Genomic DNA, 26,632 nt, shown 5'->3' with positions numbered 1-26,632 from the left:
GGAAGGGAGTGACCTGCTTCGCTCAGTAGAGATCGCTCTGGCTGATTTAAGAGCTGTGATGGTGGGCCCCAGAGGAAGCTGCAGTCACTTCTCAGCAGGAAGGAAAATGACCACATGGAAGGGTGGTTAATGCAGGGGGTAAGGGACAAAGGGTAAATGTTCTTTGTCACTGATGGATTTACCTATGAGTTGGTCACAGCCTGGGCAGTGGGGTATGAGAAGCAACATGCAAGTCATGTAGCATATCCCAGGGGGCTTTTCACACATCTTTTAACTTATATTTTTAATCCAACACAATTGTGTGGTTTATTGTAGCCCTGTAAATACTCGGATCGCTTGAACACTGTGCCTGATCTTGCACTAGAAAGGCAGACACGTGGAGGGGCCTGGCTGCAGTTCAGTTATTTAACCAAGTGACCAAAAAGCTCCTTCTAGTTCATGGCAGTAACCCTCTGCTCGGTGACCGTGCTGACTGTATGTCAGTGCTGAGGCTCTGTACGTGCTCTCTGTCCAGTTTCCACAGCTACAATAGGTTATTTTCATGTTTTCTGTATGGCGATGTCGATTAGAGAAAGGTAGCGGTGGATTATCATCACAGATTGATCCAATGGCCTGAGTAAGGGATATGAACTCCTCCAGAAAGCCCACAGGACAAAACCTGAATGTTGTTTTTCCAGATTCTAACCATACTGCAGCCACTACATCTAGCGTATGCATGTCTAAACTACCTTTAAACTTATTAGCTCACCTACTCAGCTTAGTCTAGCTTCAGCATAGGTCTGAGTTCTGACAAGCTGTGTAAGTACTCAGGAATAATAATTATTATTATTAGCCCTGGAGCACTTTTATCCTTCCAAGTCCACTTGAATTTTTAAACATTGCTACTACAGTACTGCCTAGTAGAACGTAGACATCAGAAAAGGTTAATCCAATGTTCTCTTTGGGATTTTGGGAAGTGAGAGGGTCTTTATGGAGTAGGAAATGGGGGAGTTAAGAGGTGTTTTTCATTTATGCTTTTTTTAATATCAGTCTCTGCTCTGATCAGCCTTTTGGTGTTAGTGCTTTCTTCGGCCTAATTTCTGAATGTAAATGAATTTGCATCTTATATCCGGAGCAAAGCAGAAATGTGAGGCATGTCCTCCGTCCCTCTGTTACAGGTGTCCATGCTATCGCTGGGTCATCAGCAGCTGACACAGGAACTGCTGGCCTCGTGGAACGCAGGAAGCGAGGACCTTTCAGCTCCTCTCTGCCAGATGCTCTCACCTGGCAGAAAGCCCTAGGCACGTACCTGACTGAGGTTGACCTGTGTTTGTCGCAGCAGGCACAGCACGTGGGTCACATGTGAACACCGTTGGGAGCAGTAGTCGTTTGGACCTTGGAAAAAGGATGGTGACAGTTTTGTTTGCTTCCAGGCTGGTAAAACAGAACTTCCATGGTCTGCATTTCTTCTCCCAGATCCGGACCAGATTAGGGTCAGCTGCTAATGTTGCCTGCCCTCATGAACTGCTTGTGCTCCAGACTGACACCTGTAGGGGTAAGTCGTTATCCATAACCTATGCAGTCTTTGACTTTTTCTGTTGAGATTCCTGGTTACAAGAAATTAAGAATGAGATTTCCTCAGAATCCTTGGTCAAAGGCAGCTGGGACTCCATTCAGATCAGTGTTCAGATGTGACAGACAGTGGTGGAGCTAGAACAGGGAGCAAAGGTTTGACAGGACACTGTCAAACTCTATGTTAGGTGGAGTTTTTGCATGACTTTGGCTGAACCCCACTTTATTTTGCTGGATTCTTCTGTGAAAAGGGAAAAATCTTCCTACATGTGCTGTGGCCTGCTGGGCCATCACCGAGAGCGTGCCGAGAGCTGGACAGCTTGGTAGTGCTAAAGTCACATGGCTGCTGTGACTTCACGGGCACGACATTCCATGATCTCCTGTAGCTCAATGGTAAAACTCTTTCCTTTCCAAGCATTTTGCTGCCTTTGGTACCTGCCACCCTGCAATTGGAACCCCATTTCCTGCCCTTTCATCCTCTGCCTTTCTGATCTCTGCGCGTCAGCATCGCTGGTGGGGGATTTTATCTATTTCTGTTTTCTTGTCTCAGGCGGCTTTTGTCTCCGTGCTTCCACTTCCTGAGCGTGCAGCTGGCTGGGCTGTTAATCAACAAGGTCACATTTTGGTGTGCGTTGTTTTTAGGGGGGTGGGGGAAGAATGGTTGCTCTGGGGAAGATACAGATTTTCCAAGTCAGGAAGGAAAGATGAAGGTGGAAAGAGTGCCCTACAGACCAGGTTTATTTGGACAAAGGAAAACAGAGGGTAGGGTTGGAGGCAAGATTTGGAACTCCATGGCCAGCCTGAGTGTGGAACTGTGCTATGGCTTTGCTTAAGACATCATCTCTGAATGTCTTGAGTTTTCCCTGATGTCTCTTTGCTGGTGTCACAGCAGAAGGTCCTGAGAATTAGTGAAATGACTGCAGATGCTTGTCACCCGTTGAAATACGGGGTTCAACTGCTGTGTAGCAGAAGTTAGGTATAAACCCCAGTGCACTTTGACAGTTACTTTACCGCAGTGAAAGCAGCACTCTGCTCACCTGCTCCAGAAATTCAGCTTTCTTTTAAGAAACACATCTGCAAAGGTTTTTGGGCCTGGGGAAGTTAGAAGACCTAAGTGGGTTTGTCTGAGTGATCTTGCTGCTTTACATAATTATGTATCCTGCTCTGCTTCAAGTGTGGTGGTCACCCTTTTCTTCCAAAGCGAAAAATATTTCAGGAAAGAAAGCTCAATTTTAAGATGAGCAGAAAGAAATGAAGTAGCCCAGCCCACAACTTCAAAGGCATCTCGATCACAATGGTTTTCTTGCTGCTATTGATGGCGACTGCCTTCGTTTCCTTATTTTAAGAGATGAAGTCACCAGCTCTGATCACACTTGCCTCGGTGTATCCGTGGGGGAGCGCAGTCCCAGCACGCACCCCCGCGTCCTGGCCGCTGCCATTGGCTCGGTAGCCGTCTCCAAGGTATGGAGCTGGGGATCACGTAATCACTCCGGGTAATGACTTGCTGTTGACTGTTTCCTGGGAGGAAAGGCAAGGCAGGAAGGAAAAACAACAACTGGTCAAAAGTTCCACTCTTGCAAAAAAAAAAAAAAAAAGGTAACTAAAAGGAAAAGATGAATCAGAAGAGCTGGTTTCATTCAAGAACGCAGGGTTCTACAGAGCAACGAGGCACTGACGTCTGTAGCAGCAGTTACTGCTTTTCATGTGTGTGTTTGTGGGACAGTTTGGTGAAAGCAGAGCGAGTACGTGACCATATTCCCCGTTTTCTTTGCTGAATGATGTCAGCGAAGCCCCTGTGCCCAGCACCGGGGGCTGACAGCCAGTGCCTACCCCCCATACTGCCTTGGTGCTGCTGGGCCTCGGTCCGGAATGCGGGGCCGCCTGCCAAAGTTGAGCTTAATTTACAGCGGTTTAATCACGATTCCTGTTTCACGCTCATTTTAAGCTGAGCCGGCTCCATGTGGGCTCGGCGGCACGTGATCCGCCAGGCCCCGCCCCCGCGCCGCTAAGGGGGCGTGGCCTCTCGTCGCACCCCCTCCTCCCGCTGCGTGGGCTGCGCGCTGCGGGGGTGGGGCCAGGCGTGACGCCACGCCCGGTCGGCCAATGGTTGGGCCGCGCGGCGCGCTGGGGCAGGGCCACCATTGGCGGGCGGTGATGTCAGGGCGGTGCGGGGCAGCCCGCGGAGCCGAGCGGAGGCAGCGCGGCGGTGAGATGCGCGGCGCGGCGGGGCCGGGGGCCGGGGCCAGGGCCAGGGCCCCAGCACGGTTAGCGAGGGGTTCGCGGCGGCACCGTGCCGCAGGGAGGGGGCCGCTCGGTCGGTCCGGCGGACGGCTCGGTGTTCCGCTGCGCCCGGGGCAGCCCTTCCCCGGGGCCGCTGTCCCCGCCGGCTGGGCTGGGCCTCGGCCGCTTGAGAGGTGGTGGCTTGCGGGGCTCTGCGGCACCCGGAGAGGGGGGAGAGCCCCGCGCTCCTTCCGCAGGCCTCCTGCGGCCCCGCGCTGGGCTGACGGGAGGCAGCGCCAGCCACCTCTGTTGTGCCCGGGGGCTCCGCGCGGGGCTTTGCCCTCCGGGTGGGGTGCCCGTGTCCTGCGGCACCCTACTGGGGGCTCCCTTTTGGGGCAGGGAGCTGCTCTTCGCCCTAGGTCCCCTGACACAGCCCCCCTGAAGTGTGCAGAAGGGCTGTGAAATGCTTAAAGCGTCAAGGGGACAGCACAGCTAATGGCTGTACCTTCAACATATATTGGAGGAAAATATTGTTGAATGAATGAGCCGTTATGCTGGCTGCCATGAGACCCAATTGAATGTCTGTTTTCCTCCCATATATTTCAGGTGAAAGACGAGTTCTTGGGGAGTGACGTTAAATCTGTCCAAATGCCAGCTCCCACCCGGCAGCCTGCTCAGCTCAGTGAGTAACCTTAGCTGGGAACTTGCTGTTACTTTAAATAAGAACTCTCGTTGCCTCGTGCTGTAAGGTGAGAAATTCTTCTGGAAGAGGAGGACGACAGTGACACTTGTAGCTTGCTGGTATTGCTGGCCATTTTGTGAGGCAACAAAAAACTGGCTGAAACAGAGCAAAAGCCTACAGGAGCCTTCAGATCTAATTCTGCAAAGGGACACTGCCACTGGAGAAAGTGACAAAGCCCTGGTAGTAAGAAGAGCTTTTCTGGATTGTATCATTTCTAAAAGCCAATTCCTCTCCTATCGGCTCTCTGCTTCTTCGTCCCTTTAAGCTTCTGCGTTATTTGGTGGTCTTCATCTGTTTTTCTCTCTGCGTTGTGTGCCCCACCATAGCAGTCGTGCTGCTGGAAGAAGAACTGGAGAAAGATGCACTAAACTGTCATACATCAAAGAGGAAAAGCTTGGATCCTGTCCTGGTGGCTGCTGTGCCGCACAGCGTTTGAGAGGAGGAGAACTAGAGTGAGCTTGCTGTAGTTCCCGGTTCCTGCAGTGTTCCCTGCTAGCTCAGTGGTTGGTGTCCTCCATTCCTGGACTTTGCTTGATGGGGATCTCTGCTGCAGGAGCAGTCTCTGCGCTCAAAGGCAGGCAAGCAGGGATAGGAGAGGTCGGCTCTAGATGCCGGAAAGGCCATTTGTATAAGCTCCTGGCAGAAGATCTCTTCTGGAACAGCCGCTGGCTGTAGGCCCACCAAGCCAAGGGTCGGGATAGCCTCTCTGCAGCATGTCTTCCAAGCCAGAGCAGAAAGAGACCCACCAGGCCAATGGGGCTGTGCTCCCCATTGTGCCCATGGACTGTCTCACCAGTCCGGACCGGGGGCAGCTGGTGGAGCCCTCAGATTTCCTGGGACCTGATGGTGATGGGGTTGAAGTGGTGGTGTTGGAGTCCCGTGCCAATGCTAAAGGGGTGCGAGAAGAAGATGCCCTGCTGGAAAATGGCAGCCAGAGCAATGAAAGCGATGACACCAGCACAGACCGAGGTCCTGAGCCAGCCTCACCCCTCAAGGAGACCTCCTTTTCCATCGGGCTGCAAGTCCTCTTTCCGTTCCTTCTGGCAGGCTTTGGGACAGTTGCTGCTGGAATGGTGCTGGATATCGTGCAGGTAGGACTGATGCTTCCCTGGCATGGCACTGGGCTCTGAATCCTGTCTCTGTAGACCATGGCTTGACCCCAAGCCAGGAAGGACTGGAATGCCAAGGCTTGTTCAGCAGATAGCAACTGTGAGGGGAGGAGACCTGTCACCTCGCGTGCCGGCTGGGGTAGGGGGAGACAAGGGGAGGCCTCGGTGATGTCTGGAGTGAGGGGAGGAGAGGCTGCAGGCACCCCTGCACTGCAGCTGCCCTGCTCTGGCTGGGAGGAGGAGGTTGGAGCTGGCACATGTGCAGCCAAAGCACCTCAGTGGGAACTGAGACCACTCTGTGTGTTATGGCTTGAACTGAGCACTCCCCTGATGGTGGCTGTGGGCATCCCAGCTCCAGTCACTAGTTCTGTGCACCTTTTTCCATCTTTGATGTTTGCAGCACGCCGGGCTCGTGCCAGCCAGGTTAGTGATTCGCCTGTCGCAGCACGTATGGGGCACTTGCATGGTGGCTTGCTCCGAAGGTCGAAGCCTGGCTGAGTGGCCTTTACGCTGCCTTCTCACGATCTTGAAGTGGCCAGGGGCAACTGGGCTAACAGGGTGGAGGGGATCCTTAGGAAGGGCCAGCCAGAGAGCTGGCTGTCACCTGTGGATGAAAACTGGTGTGTTACTAGACATGCTCTCTCATTAGGTCTCTCGTGACAGGTGACACTGACAACCTGACAGCCATGCAGCTTGCTTGGGTTTTATGTGGAAAATGTGACTTCATGGACCGTGGCTCCTGCGCCGGTCTCAAGTACAGGTTTTCCAAGCGTGTGTGTCTCTGGCAGCGGATCAGCTGCTTAACCTTTTCTCCGGTGCTCTGAAAGACAGGCTGTACGGAGTTATCTTGATGCCCAGCCCAAAATGATGACTGAGGCACAAAATTCCATCATCCGTGCAATGTAGGTTTATGAAGCTATTTGTATGGAGGCGGCAGCCATTTTGGAGCTGTGGTCAACCAAAAATGCTCTGCTTGAAGCTCCTCTGTTTCCTTAAGTGGGGTAAACAAGCTCTCTCAGTGTTGGCATAGAAAGACTGGAATGTCAGTCTCTTGTCTGTATTGCTGGCAGTTACGATCGTCTCCACCCAAGCTGTGTGCCAGAAGGGTAAGTCAGGCTTTTTTGTATCTGTGGGTGGTCAAGCAGACACTTCTCTTGCTTTCTTGCCCCTAATGCCTGTTTCCCTGCATGCCTTTGCACGCTGGTCATCCTTACGGTTTCTCTTGATGCAACCTGTTGAGAGAGCTGTGAAGTGACTCAAAACAGGAAAGGCTGTCTGCGCTATATTAAGCCTTGAGAGATTTACCGGAATCATTTTCTTAAAAAGAAAGACATTTTTAAGCATGTTTCCCTTTGCAATGTCCCTGTAAACTCATGTGTGGCTCTTCTGGCCATTTCCCAGAGCCAGGGATTTGAATGCAACCAAAAGCCTTTCCTGCAGAAGGAGCACCTCTTCTGGCCAGGCGGGAGCAGGGCAGGGATGGGATACTGCGGCATAATGCTGTGTTCTCCTGCCTTTTTTTTTATGGCCATTAGAAATAAAGCTTCGTAATTCCTCTGTCCCACAGCAGCTCAGCATGTGGCTATGCAGTTTTTCCTGCCAACTCCTCTAACTCCCTTCAGCCTTGGGATTAAATGAGGCATCTAAATGCCACAGGGGGGGAAAGGGGGATGGGAAGCATGTCTTCTTGGCTTGCTCGCCTGCAGGATCTGGGGAGCTGATCTTGATAACTGGCTTCCCAGAGAGTCAAAGCCTTGGATGAAAGGAGGGAGGCATGTGGAGCAGGTAGCTGAGGCACTGGAGCGGACTGGAGTCCCATTGCTTTGGATGCAGCCATGGTTTGCAATGGATGGAGGGCTCCATACACTCAATTTCCTCTGTTTTGGATAAACGGACTAATCAGCCAGCTGTAATTGGTCTCCCCACTGTGAAAACAAGCAGCCCTGGCCTTTGGCCATGCTGTCCCATTAATGTGTCCCTGTGAATTTGCCTCTCAGGTGGAGAATTTGCCTCCGCTCCTTTTGGGATTGGAGAGACCTTTGGACCAGGTGACATGTGAACACACCAGCTGCTTTTCTGTGTACGGTAGAGGACTGTTGGCACAGTCCCCTCTCCCAGCAGAGCCACGATTGTTGTTTTCCAGACTTGTCTGCACCCTGGAGATTCTTTGGATGGGATGGACAGTATTTCATAGGGAGGAGGGAGTCTGCTCCTTTCCCCTGCTTGACCACCTCTGGTGTTAGCATCCCTTTGGGGTGGGTCTTACTGGGGCCAGTGGGGAGTGCCAGCCCTGCAGCCGGAGCTCTGCCGTTAAGGCCGCTTGTTTCTTGGTGCTTTGGAGGGAGAGCGCTGGGAGCAGTGCACTGTGCGAAGCAGCCGCACCACGGCAGTCATTGCTCCATCCTGCAGCACATCCCTCCACTCTGAGCTGTCATGAATCACCACCCTGCTATAATCCAAGTGAAACCACGCTCTTACTCATGACTCTTGTAAGCCTTAACTTTGTACGCGGTGACTAAAAATGACAGCAGCTGAGAGGCAGCTGTTACCCGGGAAGTATCTGCTGTCTGCAGGTGCAAAGCTTCGGAAAGGCAGTGAGCCCGGAGGAAACTGCAAAACACCACCTGAGGTTTGATGTTTCTTCCAGAATCTCTGGCAGGATGGGGTCCGATCTCACTCCTCCAGTGCTGTGTCGGAGAGACCAGGCTCTGGTATCTGGGTAGATTTATGTTCAAAGGGACCAGAGGCTTAGTAGAGAATGAAGCTGCAATAAGTTAAACCTAGAGTGCTTATAGTCTCTCTGCTCCCCCTCCCCAGAGGGCAGGGAGGAGATGCTGGAGATGAAGTGCCTCTCCCTGTAATTCTCTTCCGCAGCTCTGCTGAAAGCCGGCCGGGAGCTCCCTTGCTGCCCAGTGTGGTGTGTTTGCCTTTGCAAGGAGCAAACTGGAAGATCTTGGAGGATCTTGTGTGCTGTGTTAGCCTCCCTCCTCCCTCCTGAAAAGAGCTTACTTCTGTGTTTCTTGGAGGGGCTGTTATAGGGGGGAAAGGGATTTTAACAGCTCAATCTCCTGGGCTCATATTTCCTCTTCCTTTTTTGTCTTCCCCAACCAGTCTGTCTCTGGTTCTCCCCTTGTAGCCCCATCACGGGCACACATCTCTGCAGGGAGTGGTGTTCTCTGCAGGAGCCAGGGAGGCCTTCGAGACGCACTAAATGCCCGTAGACCAGTGTTGTATAACATCTTATATTAAGAAAGTTGGCAAGAGCCCATGGGTCCTGCTCTTTGCAGCCAGCAAGCTGCTGAGGTCTGCAGAAATTTCCTTGTTTTCCTTCCCTGAAGATGGCTTTTATTCCGTTCTCCAGGAACACCCCTGTCTTGCTCAGGGAGCTGCTTTTGCAGGCTCCAGTTACAGCAGCTTCTGGCACCAGCTTGCGGTGCAGCCTCCTTTAAAGGTTAATTTAGAAAGCCAGGGTTGGGACGAGGTGAGGGAGGGCTGCAAACTTGTGCTAGCTATTGCCTGATTCTGCCTCTATGATCTCTGGAGGCAGAAAGAGCCAGGAAACTTTTGCACAGCGCTTCCAGCCTGCGGTCTGCCTAATGACGATGTTCCTTTCATTAAGTGATTCTGGTGACACCCAGCTCGTCCTGCTGGGAAGTGGGAGTGCATTGCTTGCTGATTGAATTCTAGATACTGCTAAGGGAAGTCATAGCAAAGGATTCACCAGCACAACAAGCAGCAAAATAATCATAATCACAGAATGGTTAGAGTTGGAAGGGACCTTAAAGCCCACCCAGGGCCACCCCCTGCCCTGGGCAGGGACACCTCCCACCAGCCCAGGTTGCTCCAAGCCCCGTCCAACCTGGCCTTGAACCCCTCCAGGGATGGGGCAGCCACAGCTTCTCTGGGCAACCTGGGCCAGGGGCTCACCGCCCTCACAGCAAACAATTTCTTCCAGAGATTTCATCTAAATCTCCCCTCTTCCAGTTTGAAGCCTTTACCCCTCTTCCTGTCACTACATGCCCTTGTAAAAAGATCCTCTCCGGCTTTCTTGTAGGCCCCCTTCAGGTACTGGAAAGCTGCTATAAGGTCTCCCCATAATGCCTGCCTAAAAATAGGCTGAGGACAGCCGAGCTCGCCTGTTCCTAGATGTGACCTTAAAGGAAGCACAGCCTGATGTGCCGCTGTGTCGGGTGAAGTATTTCAGACTGATTCTCCCTCAGTTGAGGGCACTGAGCTCGACCGTCCCCCTGCTTGGGGAGCCGTGCAGAGCCATACCCTTCCAGAACCCCTCTGGCTGTGGTGGGAAGGTCTCCCAAGTCGGATTAGCTGGGTGTGTGGTGGTTGGAGCCGGGGCTGCAGGGACCGCGGTGGTTTCCTTAGGCACTGCCCATCGTAGTGCCTGGGAAAGGGCTGTTCATTGCATCAGGAGAGTCTGGAACCTGGGTATCCTCAGGAGCCTTGTCCTTGAGCAGAGAGAGGGTTGTGGCTGTGCCTGAAATAGCTGAGCAGCTTCCATCCGTGCACCTGGGAGCTGGCGAGCATGGTTAGCTTGTCTTACCAAGCTGCCAGAAATGTTAAGGGGATTTTTATTCACTAGAAAACAGTTTTTTCCCTTTGAGGAAAAATGGTCCCAGTTCACCCATCTCGAGCATTTACCTGCCTCCTGTGATCACACTTTTCTCTTAAATGGTTTTTCAAGTGAGTGCAGCTTGAGTGTGGTGTTGCAAAGGACCTGGAAGGAAACTGGAATTTGTTGGGTCAGTGGTGAAGGCAAGCAGCACAAAGGATGGAAAAATAAACAAAAATAACTGAAGTCCTTCTGCACAGGAAGGTATTAGTTATGCAGGTAGAGTGACTTGTATTTGCTGTAAGGTGTTGGCCGATAGCGTTCTTTGTCCTAGAAAGAAGCATGTGTCTTGTTGGCTGGTGAGCCTGATGGTCTGATGCTGCCATGGAGAGCACTGCGAGAGATGGAGCCTGTGGCAGGTAACGTTTGCAGGAGGAAAGCTGTGAGTGCCGCGGCAGTTACCGTGTTCAGCGCAGCATCCAGCCACTGCGAGCGTGATTCCAGCCGTGCTCCGTCTCCTTTAAGGGGTATGGCAGTCAGGCAATGCGGGAAGCGGGAGTTATTTTGGACACAGGGCCTGCTTGCAAAACATTCGTGAAAATAAAGAATTGGGTGATGAGGCTTTTGTAGCTTGCAGGGTGTTTTTTTTAAAATGTGAGGTTTTTCGGGATGGTTTTGTGTTTTCATGGAAGCCAGCTGCTCTCCTCTAAGACTGCTTACCCTGCAATTACTCTTCTTTTTTTCCTAAATAACCATGGCAGCCTGTTCTCCCTCATGCCCAAGGGAGCAGGCTTGTCTATAGAGCCAGAGTAGTTAGTAAATAACTGAGTAAATGCAGGTGCCAGGTGAGGTAAGGGGAACGGAGACCGCGGTGGGCTGCTCTTCGGAGCTGGCAGGATCAGGGAGCAGCAGTGCCTTGCTCAAAAATGCATTTGTAAGACATACGTGTAGGGAATGGCACTCAACTGATGTGGGCCGAACTTCGGTACTCGATTCTGCCAAAAACTGCAAGTATTGGACAAAATCTCTTCATCTTTCCCTATTTTGGCCTCTCTGTGCGTAAATATTTTGTCAGTGGTTAATCTTTGGGGGATTTTTAACTAAAAGTTGCAGGCTGAGATCCGGTGTTTAAGCTCAGCGGGAACGTGTTGTCACTACTACACGAATGTCAAAACCACTAAAATCACTGCAAAAATTCAAAGTGTGGCAACAGAACTGGGCTGTCTGCTCAGGGCCACACGCGGGCAGTGCCAGGTCACAAAGGAGGATGAGTAAGTGACACTCGGTCCAAAGCAAAGGTTTCTAACAGCCACGATTATTTTTAATGGTCTCTTTTTTTTTGTTTGTTTTGTTTTCATTTCGCAGCACTGGGATGTCTTCAAATACGTGACTGAGGTATTTATCTTAGTCCCTGCGTTACTGGGCCTGAAGGGGAACCTGGAGATGACTCTGGCGTCTCGCCTGTCGACAGCTGTGAGTATCCGGGCAGTCGAGGGAGGGAGCAGGACACCTGGGGTGGGAAGGGGTGGGAAGCCATACACGTGCGTGGTGGCTGGGCAGACAAAAATCTCTCTGTCAGCAACCACAGAAACCAGAGCCTGGAGTTTAGCAGGCTGGGAAGGTGTCTTCATCCCACTGGACTGATGAGCTTTGCTGACAGTTCACTTCCTCGTTGTGGCTTCTCATGGGCCTGGGGGCACAGTGTGCGAGCTGGCTTTGGCGGTTTAATGTCTGGAGTGCTTGGATCCAGCTCTCTTGGTGAGGAAGCTGTGTGCAGGCATGTTGTCACGCAGGCTAAAACAAGCTGGGTTCAGGAGGGTGAGGAGATGAGAGAGCCTGGAGAGAATTGTACGCCAAAGGCTAGAATGGAGGAGACCTTGCAGTGAGAGCTAGCAGGTGGATTGACAGCCTCTTGAAGTTGATGGAGCAGCATGGCTGGGCATTTCTCTTGCTAGAATTCAGTCCGATTCCTGTGAAACAGTGAGCTCCCTGTGAGAGATGGGGGCAGGCTCTGTTAGCTCCTCAGAATACTGTGTTAGTCCAGCTGTAAATGAATTGCTTTGTGTTTAAACAATTCTATAACTCAGCAGTCTGTCTCTGTAGCTGAGCGGCGCTGGAGAGAGACTGACATCCTCTCCTAACGGGGACAATAATACTCCTTCCTTCTGCAAAGCATCTTCTGCTTGAGCATGACAGCAAGTGACTGCCTGATGTTTCTGTGTTTCCCGTGATGGGAGTGCGTATAGCTTTGAGTCTTACATCTGCAAGGTGTTAGCTGCCTGCTGCCAAGCTTTTAGCTCTACTGGCTCTGTGCTGTGAATTGCTGGGAGAGGGCCCTCGCAGCAGGCAGCCTGGTCTTGGCCGTGACCATGCGGAGAAGCTGAACCCGCCTTGGCCTGAGAGAGCTGCTGGGGAAGTGCTGGATGAGGTGTGGGGATGGAGAACTGTCTGCCTGGGTGGTGGCAGCAAGCACAGCTAGCAGAGAGCTGCTGCTTAGCCTGCTCCCGGCCTCTCAGCCTCCCCCTTGCTGGGCGCTGCAGGAGAAAGCACAGGAGGGTGTTGAAAAGGTCTCTGTATGTCTGCTCTCCTGTGTCCTCTCTTATTCTTCCATCTTGAGCCATGGGGTGATTCAAGCTGTGATTCTGCTCCTCAGCAGCTTTTTGTTGGCTTCCGAGGCCCAAGGTTTCTAATGTGCTCCTGGATGGCGGCAGAGCCAAAGTTTTGAGCTGCTCATCCAACCTTAGTCACCGGTAGCCCCTCTTGTCCCTTGTGCAGTAGCTCCCTGGACATAGCCTATGGGACACTGCTCTCATCCACTGGACCCAGTGGCACATGAGCATCATATTCTGTAGAGTCCGAGGTTGTCCCTGTAGTCCCTGGGGAGTAGGAAGGCAAACAGCATTTCCCTGGATTAGTCCTTGGCTTGGCCTCTGCCCCCAGGCCCTGACTGCCGATTCCTGCTGACTGCGGGGACCACCTCCTCTTTGGATTTAGCCCTCACTTTTGGTTCTCTGAAGGAGCAAGGCGCTGAGCTACCTGGGGGATGGCCATGCCAGTGTTACCTGGCAAAAGCTGGGCTGTGGCGGCTTCCCTCGGTGCTGGTCTCCTCTCCCCTGGCGCTGCTGGGCAGGACAAAGCTGCTGGGAGACTTCGCACTGCCCCTGGCCCAGCTGTGCCTCAGTGCTGGGGCTGGCAGGAACAGGGGCTGAGCACTGCAGCTTGTGTCCCAGGCAGAGCTTTGTTTGCCCCTTCATCCTGGGAAACAAATCCCTTTGTTTTATTCGCTCTCTATTGTTCGGATCATGTCAGGATCCTTGCTGTCCCAGACACAGGCCGTTCTCCCTCCTGGCCTTGGCCAGCTTGCACTTTCTGAGCATGGGCTTATTGGGGCAAGTGCCTGGCTCCCCTGGGACAAAGGCAGCACGGCGCTTCTCCGTCCTCTTCCCTTATGGGGCTGGCATGGAGCAACATTGGGGCAGGCTTGGCAGGGAAACGAGACTGTGCAGAAAGTCACAGGAATGCAAAACTTTCCCCTATCTGCTCCGGTGGCTGCAGCAGGGTCACGATGAAACTAGTACAGAGAGCAGCCGTCCGAGTGGCTGCTGCCCTTGCACCAGCTTGGTCTCCTGGTGCCTCCTCATGCCCCTGAGCTGATGACTGTGGGGTGGCATTAGCCTCATGGGCCAACACCCCAGGCTTTGTCCTCTGCTTTCCTTTGCCCTGGCAGGAAAGAAGGCTGTGCTGCCTCTACACAAATCGCCTACCCTTGCACTCTTACCTCCTTCTACCTGTGCATGGTGGGATAGGGTGATCTCTTGGGCTTTCCTTTTTTTTTTCCCCCCTTGCCCTGTTCTTCCCCCAGCGTGGGAGATCCACATGCAGGCGTGCGGAGGGGGCTCCCCTCTGACCAGGGCCTCACGATGCGGGTCTCGTGCTCTCCCCACAGGAAAGCAGCCTGGACTGGTTTCTCAGACTGTGAGTTTCTAATTAGTGCTGCATTAAGGCACCTCAGAAATTCCTTTCGCAATTAAGAAGCAAAACTCTCCCATTAGTTAAAGGATTAAAATCCTGTTGCCAGTAACTAGAGCTAGGTTATGTTAATCCCAACCTAATTGCCATGTGGCTGGAATTTTAAGGTCAGGCTTCATATGGAGCTCAAATTCCTATGCTGGATGTGCTCAGTGCCACTCTAGTCAACTTTTTGTTGGTTTTCCCCCACTCCTTCCTCCTCTCCACTAAACTGACAAGAATAATTCACTCCAGAGATGGGCGCATCTCAGTGCTGGTTGAAAAGAGCTGGCACTTCTCTCAAGCACACGCAGGAAGGAGAGCAGAAAGATTAGCTGATCGCTGACTTCTTTTTGTGGAAACAAGCAAGGAAGCCCAAGAGGAGCAAATTGCTGCTGTATTGTTGTGCAGAAGTTTGAGTTTGACGCTGTCAGTAACTCCAACATGCATTTACCACTTCAGGTTGTTTGAGCCTTTCACTTGTTTCCTCTTCATGTTCATCAGCTTCTAATAATACAAAATTGGATATAAGGTAATACCCTCTGCTTATCCATTCTTCCAACTTTCCATAGAGACCTAGAAGGTGCTAGGGAAGAGCACAACCCTTATGCTCTGCAATAGCCAGCAACCTGCAGTGATTCTGCTGGCTTATTTTGGATCGTATGCCAGGGAATTAAAGCAACTTTCTGTCTCTTCTGGTTAGTCTGATTAGCATCTCCCGCAGTTGTAGCGGTGCCAGATGACCCGTGTGCCATGGCTGCTTCCCGCTACTCAGTAGGTCTCCACGTGGCATTACCCTTGTTTACTCAGCTTTTAACTGAAACAGTAATTCTTGCTGCCAGCTTCCTCTGTCCACGTGATGCTACCCTGGCCTTGGTCCGTACCGGAGCTGGGGCACGCAGCGGACCTGGGAGTCGGTGTACCCCTATTCCCCTCCTGGCTGGCTGACCTGACGGGCAGCACGACCCAGCTGGGCCTGAGCCAGGCTTGGCTTGGCCACCAGTGATCACCAGTGGAGTGAATTCAATGAGTAAATAAGCAACAGTGCGTGACTCTGCACGAGGACAAAGTATATCTTGTTGCTTTTGCAAGATTTTCATCAGATGTCCTATTGACGTCGATTCCCCTTTACGCTCCCTTCAAAACCCCCTCTGCAGGGGGTCTGGCTCCGCTCCTGCTGCGTGGGAGAGCGTCAGCCCATTCCTGCAGCTGGGAAGGAGGTGCTGAAACTGGGAACAGCTTCGGTGTTCTGGGGTAAAAGACGGGAGTAACTGCTGGAAGAGGCACTGTAGTTACCCAGGACAAACAGCCCAAGCGACATTCACAGAACTGCATGTCACAGACTGGGGTGTTACTGCAGGGCTGTGCCCCAGCTGTACACACAAACATGCACACATGGACACACACGCCTTTTCCACTGAATTGTTCTCCTGTAAGAGTAAAGGACTTGAGGTCATTGTTCTTTCCTGCTCCTGGCACAAACTTACATAGCTGTAAGGCAAGAATTTGACTGTTAGCAAATACAAAATGCTGTCAGTCTTTGATGATGTTGCGATGTCTTCTTGCAGGCTAATATTGGCCAAATGGATACACCCAAAGAGCTCTGGAAGATGATAACAGGGAACATGGCTCTGATACAGGTAAGGAAAAGGAGAAGAAAGAGGAAATATTGGTAGCTGATGCAAGCCCCAACTATGACGAGTGTCAGAAGGTTTAAATGCCTGGGTTTTGCTATTGACTGTCAATATTGCGTGTGTAATGGGGAGGCAAATGGCACCTTCTTGTCCCACAGTCATCTTACCATAGCGGTTTGCCCTATAGGTTAGACTTGTTTCCCTGGATGCTAATCCTCCTGGAATGGTGCCCTGGGTGGTGTTTCCCTCTTCCCTCACCCCGGGAGCATTTTGCTCTCTACTCCTCTTGGTGACAGTCTAGTTTTTATTTTCAGGTTCAGGCTACTGTGGTTGGCTTCCTGGCCTCGATCGCAGCAGTGATATTTGGATGGATCCCAGACGGGCACTTCAGCATTGACCATGCTGTCCTGCTTTGTGCCAGCAGTGTGGCTACTGCTTTCATTGCTTCCCTTGTTCTGGGTGAGAGACAGACCCTGCACGCCCTCCATGCACCCCTTCCTCAAATGCTGGGCTCCCCTTGGACTCATTCTGTTTTCTTCCTCTTTTTGGCTGTAGGCATGATTATGATTGGGGTCATCATTGGATCTAGGAAGATGGGGATCAATCCTGATAACGTCGCCACACCAATTGCTGCCAGCCTGGGGGATCTCATCACCCTGGCTCTGCTTTCAGGAATCAGCTGGGGCTTGTACAAAGAGCTGGGTGAGGAGCAACAAAAGGCCTTTGTCTCTCCCTGGTCCTTCCACGTGTGCAGCATCTCCCTCGATTCGCCCTCTTCCTTTACCCTTCCTGTTCATGGGGTATGTAGGATGCCTGGCCTGGAAGCTACCTCAGTTAGTGAGACCTAGTCAGAACTGATAAGGGGAGGAAACAGACCTTCTTACTGCCTTGTGGCTGCAGACAGTCTTGGCAGTGATCTGCATACCTCCTTCTCACCAGGTAAAGTGGTAAGGGAGAGATTGTCCCCTTCCAAGTGCCGGGGGCTTGACTGTGCAGTCAAGTGGGAAAAGGCAGCTTTGGATTTCATCTTTTGTACTGTCAGCACCAGCTGGGGATCCTCAGCGCAGAGCTGCAGCTGTAGACTCTAGACTTCCTCCTCCCTCCCCTCCACCTTCCTTCCCCGGCGGCTGGGATGCAGGGGATGTGACTCAGCCAGGTTCAGCCAAAGGTGAAGCAACACTGGGAGGTCTTGCCCAGGAGTGGGAAGTGGTAATGAGCAGTTGAAATTGAAGATATCTCACTTGGATCTGTTGATAAAGCCCTTGAGAGTGCACCAGGAGAAGGAGATGCTGTGTCCTGCAGAGCTGAGGCTGGCCTGGTCTAGTTTGCCTGCCCTTACTGGAGTTTCTTACTCCAGGGGTGACAGCAGCTTGATGAGCTCAGCTGAAGTAGCACCCCGCCTCACTGCAGCAGGATGTGTCCTTGATCTGTTGCCTCTGCTTATTTCCTCCTCAGAGAGCAAAGCCTATGTGAATCCTTTGGTCTGCGCCTTCTTCATAGCTCTGCTGCCCATCTGGATCATCATTGCCAAGAAGAATGCAGCGACTCGGGAGGTGCTGTACTCTGGCTGGGAGCCAGTCATTATTGCAATGGCTATTAGCAGGTAGGAAGGCGTGGAAGTTCCTCTACCCCAAACACAGACAGACAACGCACCCTTTCCCCCAGCCGTTTCGACCTCTTGGCCCTTGGTAGATACCAGACCAAGAGAGAACCAAACAACTTCTGCTTCCAGTCCAGACTGCCAGGAAACTGGAGGTCACTTTGTGGTATAGACAAAGACACACGGTTCTAGGTCCCGAGGCACGGGAGTGATTAAGCACCCGACTGCTGGAATCCAGGGCCTTACCAATGTCCCAGCTGCTGCACAGGGAGACCCTGGCATGGCCATAGAGCAAACACAGATCCCGTTTAGCAGCCTTCCGCACAAGAGCCCTCTCTGCCCTCTGAAAGGCAGGATTGCTTTGTGTTGCAGTAAACCGTGTGTTAAGGGATTTGGTCTTTGATGGGTTTTGGCAGCAATGAGAAAAGATCCTGCTAAAACTGTCCTTTCTTATCAAATATTGAGGCTTAAAATCATGTGCAACAACTGCAACTGTAGGTGCATGTTAATAGGTGTATCTGTCGCCCTCGAGTGCACGCACTGCAGCAGAGAGAACCCTTGGTGCTCTGTGTGAGTATTTCCTAATGAGCTTTCAGCACTGACCTCTTCAATCTTCCCTCCGCAGTGTTGGGGGTTTAATTTTGGACAGAACAGTCTCAGATCCAAACTTTGCTGGGATGGCTGTCTTTACACCAGTTATTAATGGTGAGTTTTTTTCCACTCTGGTATTGCAGCTCTTGGCAGACAGTGGAATTGTCCCGTGTGTGTTATTTCAGGCAGATTAAGGAGATTAAGTCCCTTTTAAATGCCAGTGATACATGGTGGTTAGATCCAGGCTTCACAGCAGTGTGGCTCCCTCTGGTGCCAGCCTTTCACCAGAGGGTGACTGGTCTGGGAGGCTGTTGCCTAAAAGACACGTTTTCCAGGGGCCCAACAAAAACTGTCTTGGTTTCCTGATTCCTCCTGGCTGGTGGAAGGCCCCCATCTTCCAAGATATGGGCCTTGTGGCACCTGATGACATGAAGATTTGGATTTGCAACTCAGAATTGGGAAATTTAGTTGCTTCTGGTATGAAGCTTTGACCTCCTTTCTGCCTAACGAACCAGGGAAACTCCGTTGTTTATTACTTTTTTGCTATAAATGGAGTTAATTCTGCGCCAGTGCATCTTGTGCTAGTGGGTTCCACAGTGTCATTATGCCTTATGCACAAAATAGTAGCTTTAAACTTCCTGTGTCTGTTTTGGTGGCTGACTCGTCACTTTTTTTGTTTTGTGTATTTCTTGCAGCCAAAGCTGTAGTAATAGAATTGCATCTGTTTCACTAAGGGGCCTAAGGGGAAACCGTAGAACAGTGTGCTTTGTCTCAGCTCTTTACATCCTGCAAAAGTGGAATTTGGGTCAAAAATAGACTGTCCTACATTATTTCAGTACCTGGCAATTCCAGATCCGCTGGCTGTTGAAAGTAGCTCTTTCTCTTTAAAGCGTTTGAGAGACATCATCTTACTGCTCTCTCCTTATCTGCAGGTGTGGGTGGCAACCTGGTGGCAGTGCAGGCCAGTCGCATCTCCACGTACCTGCACATGAGTGGGATGCCTGGAGAGAGCTCCGAAACAGCCCCTCGCAAGTGCCCCAGCCCTTGCAGCACTTTCTTCAGCCCAGGTATCCAAGTCGGGTGTTGAAATATATTGACTCCTGCCAGCAGGAGTTGCAGCAGTCGGATGGCTGAACTGGTCTGTGGCAGTCGCTGGAGCGCTGTCATGGGCAACGGTGGCTCAAGTCTGCTCAGGGATGTGGCTGCTCCTCTGGCCTGGCCTGGCCTGCCCTCTAGAGACCATCGGACCTTCAGCAAAGCCGCTCTGCAAGAGGACATAGCCCTGCTGGGGCTGGAAGTCCCATGCCCTGACTTGTCTAATACTGTAAATCCTCCACCCTCTAAATCTTTTCCAGATGTGTCCAGGATACTGAAACCTGCCTTGAGGCTGCTCAAGTGTTGCAGCTCTGCTGGGCTTACGGAGCCGCAGTTAGAGAAAGCTTCTCGCTTAGGAAGGCTTCCTCGCAGCTCTCATGTTTGTGGCAGAGCACAGCCCAAACTTGCATTTCCAGCACAGAGTGCGGGCAGAGGTTGTTGCTCTCCAAACTTCCTAGAGAGGCTTGATAGCCTGCACCCTGGGTCCTGGCCTTCTGGGCCAAGGCTGGCCTTGAAGAGCAAGGAGGGGCAAGAGGTCTCCAATGGGGTGGTGATCTGTTAGAAAACTGATCACCAGAGAACTCTGAGGAAATTCAGTGTTCATGGTAAATTCTTGACTGCCGTGTACTGAGCACTGTCAGAGGTGGGACGTGAGTCCTTTTGGCAGCTGAGGTCTGAGAGCAGCTCTTGCTCTCGGGACAGAATTAAAGTCTCCTACTGAGCTTGGCGCAGAGAGTCCTTGGGTGTCCCGGCAGTTGGGTCACCATTCGGCATGCTGCCTTCCAGCCGAAATCTGCAGTGGGGGGATGAGGGTCCAGTGTGCTGGTCCCTACTTCTGATTTGACCATAGTTGTGCTGCCTTGTCCCCTGGAACCCAAGGAGGCTGCAGAGTCGCTGTGTGTTCAAGCCCATCTGAAGCCTGAACTCCATCTTTGTTTCCTTGCAGATGTGAATTCCCGCTCTGCTCGTGTGCTCTTTCTTCTGGTGGTGCCTGGACACTTGGTTTTCCTGTACACCATCAGCTCCATGCAAGGTGGACACACTACGCTCACCCTGATTTTCATAGTCTTCTACATGACAGCTGCGCTTCTCCAGGTAAGCTCAGCCTCTCCGGGGGCTGTAACCAAGGGGTCGTTGCCGTGTCATCTGCAGTGGGGACCTGTTCAGCCAGTTAAGTTGTAGATACACTGCTGAAGGCACAGCTATATACCCTACCCCTAGATAAGAGATTTATGAGCTTCGGAGAGGTATGCCGAGTAGATTGTATTTCTCAAATAAGCTGGTATCAAACTGAATAAATCCTTCTTTGTTGATACCTGTACACACAATTTTTCCTTCCTACCATTCTTGGCAAGTTTTGAATCTGTCTTTTGTCTCTTTTAAGTCCTGATAGCAGAACTGTTTACCTCTTGTGTGTTAATCTGTCATGTAAGGTCCTTTAGCAATTTTAAATCTGCTGGTGAAGAAAACAGGATGTGGAATTTGCAGGGACCTCATGCCTTGTGTGGCTTCTCCTGCCCTTTCCCTGCCTTCCCTGCAGGGTAGAGACGTGCCGGCTCTGCAGCGCAGGGCTCCCGGTCTCCTCGCAGGAGCTGTGTGAGCCCATAGCGATGGCTGTTCCGAGGGATGTGCACAGACCGGGGTATTCAAGCTGCAGAAATCCAGCAGACACTTGCAGGAGTGTGGCTGCCTGTGTAGGAGAGCAGGGAGAGACGCTCTGGTTAGGGAGTTTCCTACTAAGCCCAGCTACGTTCCCCCCTGCTCCCCGCCTCCGCCCGTGGAGGCTGTGCCTGGTTTCAGTGTCCCCTAAAATCAACAGCTGAGGCCAGTGTGAGGAAATGAGTCAGAGCATCCATCAGAGGCAAGAGCAGAGAGCTGTCATCCCGGAGGCTAAATTTAGGTTGTGAACTCCTGCTGGGTGCTTGGGTGCTTGGAGGGGGCTTCCGCTCGCAGCCGCTCTCGGAGCCCCCGCTGGGGGCAGCCTGTGGGACTGGCAGCACTGGAGGTACCACTGTGTGCTGCCTGCTGTGGTCCTCAGCTCTGCCATGTCCTCAGTGAGACCCTCCCAGCCCCAGAGACACCAGAGGCATTAGCAGACGGGGGAGAACATCACACTCTGGTAGTTTCAGCTGCTGGGCAGTTGCTCTTTTATTTCTGGAAGCCAGACCTTACTGTCCCTTCCTGCATGATTTCAAGTCCCCACGTCTCTTCAAGCTTATTCTGGTTAGATCTGAAAACTGAGATGCAAAATTTTGACTTTATGGTGTTTGGGTGCCAGCGTTCTCCCTTCTGAGCCTAAATTTGATGGTGGCATGTGAAGCTGAAGAAGGACAGGACAGAGGCGGTTAAGGACACAGGGGATTTGGATGCCCAGGGGGACAGTGAAACTCGCCGAGTTCCTCTTTGTGCTGAGTTTGTTGTTTTGGGGACGCAGCCTGCGTTACGTGCAGGTGGTTCTGAGCTCCAACAGCTCTGCTCCTCGGGCTGCGGTTGTGCCCTGGGGCTGAGCCCAGCCAGCCCGGCTGGAGTTGCCCCAGCTGATGCTCCATGAAGACTGGGATTGCAGCAGTTGGGATTTGTGGCTGATGTGGCTGTTTTGTTCCTGCCTCCCAGGTTCTCATTCTTCTGTACATTGCTGACTGGATGGTGCACTGGATGTGGGGCAGGGACCTCGATCCTGACAACTTCTCCATCCCATACTTGACGGCGCTGGGGGACCTGATTGGAACAGGTCTCCTTGCTCTCAGCTTTCACATCCTCTGGCTCATCGGTGACCGGGACACTGATGTGGGAGACTAGCTCTCCCTGCTGCCCCCCCTTCTCACAGCTCTGCTCCTCCTTTCATTTTGTTGTTGTTTCTTTTCCTCCACCCTTACTCTCCTTTGCTTCCTCCCCCCACCCTGTCTCTCTTGAGACTTCGTCTTTGATACTGGATTCTCATTATTTTCAATGGGAATTTTATGTGGTTTATATTTCAAGCCAAGTTTGTACAGAAAATAAATCTAGTTTTAGGAAGGACAAAAAAAAAAGTGTAACGAGACAATCACCAAGTGCAATTTCGTAGGAGTTATGTCTGAACCAAGGTTACAGTGAAGATACTGATCAGTCAGATCACGCAGGGAGCCCACCTGTCCCTGTCACTAGAGGTGAAGGGCTGCTTTTTTTTCGCTTCATAAGCGTTTTAAATACTGGGGGTAAGGTTCAGATTTATTTTACTGAACAGGCACCTTCTAGCAAAGTACAACCTCATGGAGGAGGGCATGGGGTGTCTCCTGTCTTCTCTGCCCTGTCGCCCTCCTCTCTCGTGTTCGCTCTCTGAATCCCCCTCCTGCGCCAGCATCCAAAGCACGAGAGTCTCTGGTAGAAGGATTACCGAGGATGGCGAGGAAGGGTCCTCTATGCCGAAACACCCATTCCTGTGTGCGCACGAGGAAAGCGCGGGGTCTCGGGTTTGAGGACTGCAGAGCCCTGAAGCCTGGCTGTGAGCAGGCTGGTCTCTGCTGACAGATTTAGGCTCCCTTTTGCCAACCATCCGGCAGCGCCTCAGACTGCAGACAACTTGTTCTGCCTCCCATTGTGAGCAGAGGTCGGTTACTGCTGCCTGCAAAGGGATGTGCTCTGCGCTTTGTCTGTGAGCTCTCCCCGTCCGTCCTTCTCCCCTTCTGCCTCCCAGTGCTCTGCTGGAGGATCTGCTGGAGCCATCATGGAACGCTGTGTGTCTCCCCTTCGTGCTGCTGGGGGCACAGCACTGCTTTCCCGGCAGCCTGCTCAGTTCAGTTGACTTTCCTGGAGGCGAGGGTGGAAAAATAGATCCTATTTTGTGTGTTAAGATTTTCTTTCAGTTGCTGAGTGCGGCTGATGGGCCCATTGCAGCCTGGAAGAAGCCTCTCTGGTTGAGCCTAAGACATTTCAAATTTGGGAGCATCAGGCTCTTGGTGTCCGTTAGAAAAGGACATCCATGTTCAGCCGCTGGATTTCTCTCTGTGCAGGCGCCAGCTGGAAAACAGGTCAGCGGGCACAGTCGGATTTCTGAAGTCCTGGTCCTTCGTGCAGCTTTCTGTAGGGGACTGCAGCGAAGGAGCCCACTTGCCCTTGAGCAGGCGTGTAAAATCGGGCATCAGGGTTAGAGCCCACCTCGCAAGCGCTGACCGAGCCCTGCGAGCGCAGTTTTCCCTGCTCTGATCCTTTCCCCGCTGCTTTTTGCGCTGCTGGGCTCGGTGGTGGCTGAGACGCCTTCCCTTCTGCTGCTCCCATGCAGTCTGCAGCCGCCTAACGAGGGAAAACCTGTTCTGGCTGCGTGACTAAGGCATTTGTAAATGATCTTCGGCACTCCACGCTCTTTAGTTTTCCCATTTGGATATAAATCAATTCAGTAAACTGAGTGCAGTTTCATGTAAGCAGGTCTTATCGACTTGGGAACTTCACCTGGTTACACCGAGTTTAAATGATGTGCTGGAGCTGACAGCGCTATTAAACATGCTCTAATGCGTGAATATAAATGGAATGTGTAAGTGCGCTTGGGGGAAAGCTCTTAACACCTGTCAAGGGGGGAGAAAATACAGTCTATCCCATGGAGCCTAATTTCAGTGCTGCACTGCCCGAAGCTTGGGGAGCTGCCAGTATCTTCCCAAACGCTGGGGGATGCCTAGAGTGTTCGGCGCAGCAACACCTTGTATCCTGGGCCTGAAATTACAGCAAAGCTCTCATGTTCGTTAGCTGTGCAGGCCCGGAGTGCTGTCCCTGCTCTGGACACTACCTGTCCTACTTATTTGCAGCTCCAGAACACCTGAACGCTGCTGGATTTGTGGTTGGCTGCTTTTCCTCTTGCTTTAAGCGTGTTCCTCGCAGCGGAACACGACCATCCTCGATTGGCCTGGTTTCCTCCTTTAGGCTGACTTCTGTCTTTCTCATACAAACCAACGCTTGTCTTCTCCTTTTGGCTCTGTGTCCCAGCAGCGCTGGGCAGCTCTGCTCAGCTGCAAAATGGTGCGATGTGGTGCTGGGAACGTCCATCTTGATGTGAAATAAGGCCAGGTTGGAAGCTCTCTTTGTCACCCTGGCCAACGCCAGAACTAGCTGAGCTCCACAAAGCCCTGCCGCGGTGCAGACAGTTTTGCTTTCTAGGCAAGGGGCGATTCATCAGGAACGATTCCTGCACCCCTTAAGGTCCAAGTCAAGACCAAAGTTAGTCTGGGATCGGGCAGTCCCAGCCCAGAGATCTGCTTGCAGAGCTGGTCCGTACTCTGGGGACGAGGAAGGCCAGGATCAGTGAGTGGGAAGCCAGCTCTGGAAAGCCACAGGAGCAGCTGTTTCCAAACCAAACAGAGCCGGGCTCTTGCCGGCTCAAGGACCTCTCTGAAGCTGTAGAAGAATCCTTTCCTGCTCCCATGGGCGTTCGCTGAGCCCTCCTTCTCCTGCCAAAGCTGTTCACAGTGCTCAGGAGGCGGAGGTGGGATCCTTGCTCTGTCGGGCTGCTCGCTCTCAGACCCTCAGAAGAGCAGGTGATAGATTTTTGAGACGACTTTCCCCTTTCTACTTTGCTAGTGTAACGTCAGGCTTGCTTTCCCCTTCCTCATCTTTGCAAGCTGTCCATTGTGGCAGCAGCTCTGAACCTCGTACCCTCCACCCTGGTGACGTGACTTCTCACACATCTCCTTTGGCCAAAGCTTTGTTCAAAAACAAAAAAAAAAAAACAAAACAAAAAAAAAAAAACACAACACAACCCAAAAAAACCCAACAAAACCCAAGAAACCAACTCTCGGAGTCTGCTGTACTGAAGTCTCACCCGGGGACTTCTGGAATATTCTCTGCTGCTCACCTGATTTCTCTGCCTAACGTTGAGGAATAGATATGAGACTTCCTTCCATTAACACTTAATCTTTTAGATAGATAGATAGATAGATGAGAAACTTTCCTGGTCTTTTAGGTGTCACATCACTATTTAGTTCCCCAAGAAATGATTCCCTTGGAGGAAGAACGTACCGTTTGTGGTCTCCTGTGAAATGAAGAGACCCGGCGGTGAGGGAGAGCTGCCACGCTGCCGGGCTGGTGGCATCCGTACGTTTATATAAGGTCTAAGCTGCACACGGGGAATAGGTCAGGGAAGAATCTAATTTAAAATTGAAGAATTTTGATGGTCAAAAACTTTTCCCACCAGTTGCACTCAAATGCATGCCTACTATACAGCTGACTGCAAATGAAAAATACTGGTTTACTCTTTTTATTAAAGGAAAAAGACTGTCTTAATTATTTATAGTTCCTATAACTGAATTGACAGATGTCAACTTAACTGATAAATTATATTTGGTTAAATAAAGATGACATTTATTTATGTGGACTGTGGTGTCTTTCCTTCACACGCTTCTCCCTCTCTACGTGGTTAAAGGCCTCTCTCACATTTGGCAGCTTATTTTAGCTTACGCTGAAACTCTTTTGATACGCGGTGGAATGAGAGTTAAGAAAATCAAATAAATTACTGTGCACGAAGCAAACTGTGATTAGTGTAAATGGCAGATCACCAGCCCGGCTTCGGCCGTGCCCCGGGTGGATGCAGGTCCCTGCGGGAGCGGCGGGTGTTTGCTCTCAGCCCTGGCTGTGTACAGAAGCCCTGCCCTGGCCTCTCCGCCTGTGACTGCTGGTTAAGGTATGTGGGACAAAAGGGTTCTGTGCGTTTTGGTGGGTCAGGCTAAGCAGCCCCTCAATTTGCAGGAATTTGTGGCGGTGGAATGACTCCCATCCTCCCCAGATGTGGGATTTGCTGTTGGGGGCTGTTTTCCTGCAGGGATGTGTCTCCCGGCAGCTCACCCAAACAAGGAGGGTGTCAGAGAGCCCTAAACCAAAGCCCCAGAGCACCAGGGGCTGGGGAGCAGCCACCGAGGCCTCGCTGGCTCTGGACCTGCCGCCCTGGGCTGCAAGGTCACCTCCCACAGCCAGCAAAGACGAGGGTGCTGAGGCACAGGATGGGTCCTTTGGGATGCTGGTCTCCTGGGGATGCAGGAGAGTTGTGTTTTCCTTTCCTGGTCGGGGTGTGGGGAGTGATGGGGGAAGCTACTGAACACGTGTTACAGAGAGAAACGTTTTGGCATTAAGACCTTGAAGGAATCCCGACGATGGCGTAGCACTGCTTTAAAAACATACATGTGTGTGTTGTGGGTTCTTTTTAGTTGTCTGCTGGTTGCGCAGAGGCTGGGGATGCAGGGGGCAGAGCCTGAGGGTGCGGGGATGCATAGAGGAGGGTCTGGGGGTGCATGGGGCAGAGCCTGGGGGTGCAGGGGTGCAGAGGGCAGGGTCCAGGGCTTGCAGAAGGCAGGGTCTGGGGGTACAGGGGACAAGGTCTGGGGGTGCAGTGATGCAGGGGGCAGGGTCTGGGGGTACAGGGGTGCAGAGGGCAGAGCCTGAGGTTATGGGGATGCATAGAAGAGGGTCTGGGGGTGCATGGGGCAGAGCCTGGGGGTGCGGGGGTGCAGAGGGCAGGGTCCGGGGGTGCAGGGGGCAGAGCCTGGGGGTGCAGGGGGC

At 52.1% G+C, this 26,632-nt stretch overlaps 1 protein-coding gene across 3 annotated transcripts; it reads left to right on the top strand.

Annotated features, from left to right (window-relative positions):
- The first annotated feature begins 3,693 nt into the window (after positions 1-3,693).
- SLC41A1 (solute carrier family 41 member 1) lies at positions 3,694-24,791 on the top strand. Of its 3 annotated transcripts, none has more exons than XM_074563979.1 (11): positions 3,694-3,757; positions 4,378-5,604; positions 11,555-11,662; positions 15,766-15,837; positions 16,146-16,290; positions 16,387-16,533; positions 17,287-17,434; positions 18,057-18,136; positions 18,955-19,089; positions 20,064-20,212; positions 21,731-24,791. In XM_074563979.1, the coding sequence occupies exons 2-11, from the start codon at positions 5,227-5,229 to the stop codon at positions 21,914-21,916; spliced, it is 1,548 nt and encodes a 515-aa protein (XP_074420080.1). In that variant the 5' UTR covers positions 3,694-3,757; positions 4,378-5,226; the 3' UTR covers positions 21,917-24,791. The 3 variants fall into 3 exon arrangements, with proteins under 3 accessions (XP_074420080.1, XP_074420081.1, XP_074420078.1); XM_074563980.1 differs by having other exon boundaries at positions 4,378-6,045; XM_074563977.1 differs by having other exon boundaries at positions 3,714-3,815.
- The last annotated feature ends 1,841 nt before the right edge of the window (positions 24,792-26,632 follow it).

This window comes from Larus michahellis, chromosome 21 (assembly GCF_964199755.1).
Source record: "Larus michahellis chromosome 21, bLarMic1.1, whole genome shotgun sequence".
Lineage (NCBI taxonomy): Eukaryota > Metazoa > Chordata > Aves > Charadriiformes > Laridae > Larus > Larus michahellis.
The sequence above is the reverse complement of the archived record's forward strand: the minus strand, read 5'-3'. Positions and strand labels throughout refer to the sequence as shown.